General features: G+C 39.3%; 1 protein-coding gene across 8 annotated transcripts in view; it reads right to left on the bottom strand.

Annotated features, from left to right (window-relative positions):
- The window catches only part of arvcf (armadillo repeat gene deleted in velocardiofacial syndrome), a 356942-nt gene that overhangs the window by 173806 nt on the left and 177595 nt on the right, over positions 1-5541 (bottom strand). The window contains exon 1 of one of the 8 annotated variants that reach the window (XM_015383022.1): positions 2184-2431. The exons of 6 other annotated variants lie outside the window; for them this stretch is intronic. In XM_015383022.1, the coding sequence (XP_015238508.1) occupies positions 2184-2204 (21 nt within the window). In that variant the 5' untranslated portion in view covers positions 2205-2431. Of the gene's footprint in view, positions 1-2183; positions 2432-5541 lie in introns of those variants that run through there. One more of the 8 variants, XM_015383023.1, reaches the window with a different exon arrangement.

Here is a 5541-nt window from a genome sequence, read left to right as displayed (position 1 = left end):
ACGCACCATTCACGAATATAGAATATAAATTACAATTAGCCCTAACCCTGACCCTAACCCTAACCCTAAGATATAAAACAGCAAGCAACGTAGTTAGTGACATGAATAAGTGATGATTGCACTGTTTTTCCCAGTTTTACGTCCGTCCGCAGATCTGCTTTTTTTTTCTGTCTGCCAGCGCATGCGCACTGATGTGGTTTTTTGAGGAAAAACGTCCAAAACGTACGAAATAGTGTGCATAACTTTTCGTACGATTTCATACGAACTGATAATGAGAATATGTTGTGGTGAGGTATGTTGCTTTTGTTTTGATTTTTTCCCATTTTGATTCTATTAGTCAAGATATCAATATTCAATGTTGTAGTTTAGGAGAACAGTAGTACCTACTTTATATATTAGTAGGCTATATATAATATGGTGGAGTACTGGCCTACTGGGTTAGAGCTTTTGCTCTGAGAAGGTTGCAGTTAACCGGTTCGATCCCTACAGCCTGCACTCTTGGTCTCTGAGCAAGACCCTTAACCCCACACTGCTCCCCAGGCGCCAAACAATGGCAGCCCACTACTCCCCCAGGGGATGGGTTAAAATGCAGAGACCTAATTTCCCCATTGTGGGACAATAAAGGGATTTACATATTAATGGTTAATTTATAGCTGTTACTGTTTAAGGGGTTCTGAATATTTGCAATACCAGAGTAACAATCCCTTAGTCCCCAAAGTAGAATTCAACATCATCTTTTTGGTCATAAATACCACTAAACATGCAGATATAATGCTATCCATCACTGATTCATGGATGCTGGAGGTAAAATAAGACATTCATACTCTATCTGTATAACATGTGTATTTTTTTTTTAACTTGGTCAACTAGATTCTGTTGGTTGATTCAACAAAACTGGACTACAATAACTAGAATTTTGTTCCTTTAATGTTAAAGAAGAGGAAAGGTTAAAGGAGTGTAAATGCTTTTCCAAGCCACCGTCACTGTTACCTGAACACACAGTGACTGGAGCTCTGGTGCAGCTGAAGAATGTACATTGGAGTTAAAAGGTCACGGCACAAAGTTGCCCTGGGCTGAAGCATGAAAACCATTCAAGTCTTTGCAGGGAGGGGGGTGGTCATGGACACAAGAGGACCTGACCTGTCAGACCCAGCTGAAGAGAAAACAGTCTCAGCTTACTGACATGCTGAGTCTGGGTTGTACCAGGCAGCTTTTCCCATACCTGCCCTTCATCTGCCCACACTTACGGCCACATTCAAGCCCAGCCATCAAACTTATCAAAGAACAAAGGTTTCCTCCGGCCCTTAGGTAACACCTCACCACAGAGGCATCTGTTAAAGAGGCATTATCAGAGCAAAGCTGACAGAATGTTACACAGGAGCTCAAAACTCCACCCCTCTCACCACACATCACAACTTGACCTTATTCAATCACAGTTCCTCTTCCTCCCTGCTTCTTCTATGTTTTATTCCAGAGTCTACTTTGCTTTTTTTTAAGCATCTAAGCCCTGCCAAGCTTGGCGGCAAAAGAAAACAGAAGAGTGAGATGGTGTAGGCAGCCTGTGGATGCTCTTCAAACAGAGGAAACATCATGCCCTGGTACCCACACACCCACACGGTAACAAACTCACTGTGGCAAGAGGGGGGGGATGCACATTCCTGTGGTATCTGTGCAAGAGAAAGACAAAAAGAGTGCAGTGCCATGCATCTCACACATTTGGCACAACTGTCCATGGGTAATAAATCCCGAGCTGGGCTTATTCAGAGCCAGATCAGGGGAGAAACGACATGCCCCATCATTCTGAAGGTGTCAGTGACACATCTGAACCTTGTGAAGGTGTCAGGACGCCCATAAGTCACTGCACTCTCTCACTCTGCACGTAAACATGTGTTATTGGGATGACTATTTAAAGAGTCTTTCAAGTAAACACAGTTTATTAAACAGACACCAATTCACACTGATGCGTAACAGATGAACGCGCGGCCCCTGGATGTGTGCAAATACTACCCATGCATGCGCTCCTGCAGGGCATGCACCAAATTCATTCTGATCTGTTCGGTGTGAGGGGATGAGATATAAATATGCAGAGATATAAAGGTGATAAAACCCTGTTTTAGTTTCAACAATCAGTAGGAGTGAAGGTCTAGTCTGTGAGGCTGGACTGAGAGCGCAGCAGCACTAACCTGTTTCACTTCAGCGGGCATGGTCCAAAATCCCCCCGTTCGCTTTTTTCTTCTTTATTTAAAAAGATGGAAATCTATGTTCAGAAAAGAATAGTAGATCAAATCCTCCCGATGGAGGGTTGGATATAACAGATACGGTCCTCCTTTCCAAAAAGTTCTCCTCTCCCTCCTCTCTTCTCACGTTTTTCTTGTTTATTTACGCAGAGTTTTCCCTCTGTGAGCGCAGAGGCAGCAGCTCAGACGCAGCCAGCCATCCTCTGTCAGATGCGTCAAGCTCATCACGGTTAGTTACACATGCACAGGAAGTGAGGCCGAGCTTTTTCAAAATAAACGTACTACCCTGGCTGATGAACGAAAAACTGTATGTAGGCGATGATTAGAAACTGCAAAAACTGATCTAAATATAAAAAAAGGTGTCTTAAAATAGTGGATGTGCCTCTAATTTTATTTGGTAGAGAACAGAATCTTCTAATCGAATGAGACTTTTTGCTCCTTAATTAAGATAATTAGATATTATGTACTTGAATAGATAATGCACTACAAACATTTTGGGAAAATGTCCAATAAGAAATGGAAATTTGACAGTTGACCCTTTGTTATTTTTGTTGGAAGTGTTCCCTGACCACCTGCTTACAGCAGAACAATGTTATATATTTCATATACATTGCAAGAAAAAATAAACTACTAATAGAATGAAGACTTACCCTCCTACGATCTCTCAGTGGATACAGAAACCAAAACATGTTTACATGATGGAATATATGACTGCCCTCCTTAAAGTACCTGTATTTATGAGAAGATGGACCCCAGTTACTGAATATCTTGCTTAGGACAAATACTATAAAAAGGTATAATTATTATCATTACTATCATTGTTATTATTATTATCATTATGGCTTTTTCTACATCTAAAATATCGTCTTCTAGAGTACAGACCCAGATAAGATGTGCTATATCCTTTACAGTAATGCTGGTTTCTGACAGTTTAGACCTAATTATTATTCTTTTTTTTCTGTTTGTTTGTTGTTTTTTTTCTCTGTCTGTTTTTTCCCCTGTTACTCTTTGTGATACTATTTGCCTGTGAATCTGGCCTTAAGGCAATAAAAGATAATGAAATTTTTTTCTTATAACATTCGAAAATTACACTACTTACTTGAGAAATTTACTATAATCTTTGCAGTTTACAATAGTGTAAAGATGTCTATAAATAAATAATCAATACAACTTTTTAACACCAGCTTCATAAACCTTTTGAAACTACAATAGCAGCAGATCAGGTCTTTGGCTTTATTTTCTGTTGTCTTATGATACAAAAAATAGATAAAATAAAATGTTTATCAATGCCTCTAAAATGAATTCTGTGTATAAAGATTCAGGATATTTTAAAGAATTTGAACATTACTTTATATCATCGGTTACAATATGTCCTAAATGGTTATAGCATGCAGGTATTTCAACCAGCATTTTTTTGCTAAAGACATTAGTATGTCATAGCTAAAAGTTCTTCAATAATGCAAAGATATCCAAAAATGTCTGTAACCTTACTTTTACTTTTCAATTAAACTTGCCCTTATTTATATATAAAGCTTAACTATATATAAAACTGCTTAATCCAAAGTTCCCGAAAACGTAAAGTTAGGATGTGAAAAAGCTTATTCTATAATATATTTAGCTTAATAGATTATGGTTAATTTTTGTTTTATTTTTAGTGGTAATTGAATGACAAAACAAGCTCTTATTGTGTAAAAATACATTAAAAAAAATGATGTTCTGATTGATCATTCTGTATGATAGATAAATAATTGTTTGTAATAAAAATCTGTAGACATTTAAGTAACTTCCTGCTTGTCTTTGCTGTGTCTTTTAGGCAGCATTAATAAATACGAACTGGTACTTTTGCATAAATCTGCAGCTTATAGGATGCAAAGCGTTCAAATTATTTCTTGAACCTGTGCTTTTATTTTGAAAGAACAGTTCCTGTCTCTCCAGTGTAATTGATGCTGAAGCTGCTCCTAAAGAAAGGGGAATTGTCATTTGACAGAAATGTTTTATTCATGTGTGGATTGATTAAAAAAAGGAGGACATAGTCACAAACTGTCCTTTTTATAGAAAACAGGAGCTTGAGCAAAGATTAGAGAATTGATCCAAGTTAGTTAGATAGTTAGAGAAGATAAACCTTCAGGGTTGATCAAGCTGGGGGATGATTGGGATTTCCAGACAAGACAAGAGCTGGGAATGTAGCAGCTTTCTCTGATTGGGTAAATGTCTTTCCCTCTATCTCTGGCATCAAGTAGGGTGGGACCAGCTCCCTCTTTGCTTTCCAGTTGCCTCTGTCTGTCAGACCACCAACCCCTCCCCCTTGTTGGCACAGACAGAGAGAGAGGAGAAAAAAGAAGAGGGGGAAGGACTGAGTCTCGCACACAAAACAAAAGTTGCCCCTATTGAAGTTGAGGCATCCCATGGGCTACTCTGCAGATTTTTACACCCTGCACACACACACAGCTCCCTTTCTCAAACCTCTTTGAGACGCTCTTCTCGCTGCACTTGATACAAGGGAGGGGTTAGATGTACGTGAAAGAATTCACATTCAAATAACTGTGCTTGTGACCGAGACCGGGCAGGAATGTTAATCTAATAATGCCGATGGAAGCTTAACTAAAGACAACTCTGAGGGGACGGTTGAAAAGACAGGAGAGCCAGGCAAAAGGATGACTGGACTAAGTGGAGAACAGAGAAAGGAGGAATGGCAAACGGTTGAGCTTTCTTTCTTCCTTTTTTTGTCCAGCACCATGGCAGTGCTGTTTTGGGTCTCAGGATGTTACTGCTTCATTTCTTCCTAATGAAAGCCCTGGCTCACCATGCACCATTACATTTAGATCTCTTTACTTTCAACAACAGCACCAAGGATTTAAACTAAGGTTACAACAGAAGAGTGGTTTAACAAAGCAGCCCTCATACTCTCCATTAAGGTCCCTTCTTTTATGTGATTTGCAGCATAACATTCCATTTGAGCCACTTAAACACAGAGGGAATTTCATAACGCTGTTTAAAAATCCATTAAGTGCCCTGGGAAATACTCAGGAGGACAGATACGAAAAGACACATCAGTCTGTGGTTTCACCATAAATGTATACATGTGTTTCATCTGACTGTCTAAATGCTGCCTTAGTTTCAAATCTCTAAAATTGTGCCACATGCACACCTGTGGATTTTTGCCCACTTATTTTCTCTTGTTTCATGCTGGGTACTGGTTTAAAAGATCCTTTACTGGATTGAGGTGTGTGCTTTTCCATCCATCCATCCATCCATCCATCCATCCATCCATCCATCCATCCATCCACCTGTCCTTCAATGCATC

Source organism: Cyprinodon variegatus, unplaced genomic scaffold (assembly GCF_000732505.1).
Source record: "Cyprinodon variegatus isolate N-32 unplaced genomic scaffold, C_variegatus-1.0 Scaffold273, whole genome shotgun sequence".
In the NCBI taxonomy this organism is placed as follows: Eukaryota; Metazoa; Chordata; class Actinopteri; order Cyprinodontiformes; family Cyprinodontidae; genus Cyprinodon; species Cyprinodon variegatus.
This window is presented reverse-complemented; position numbering and strand designations above follow the sequence as displayed.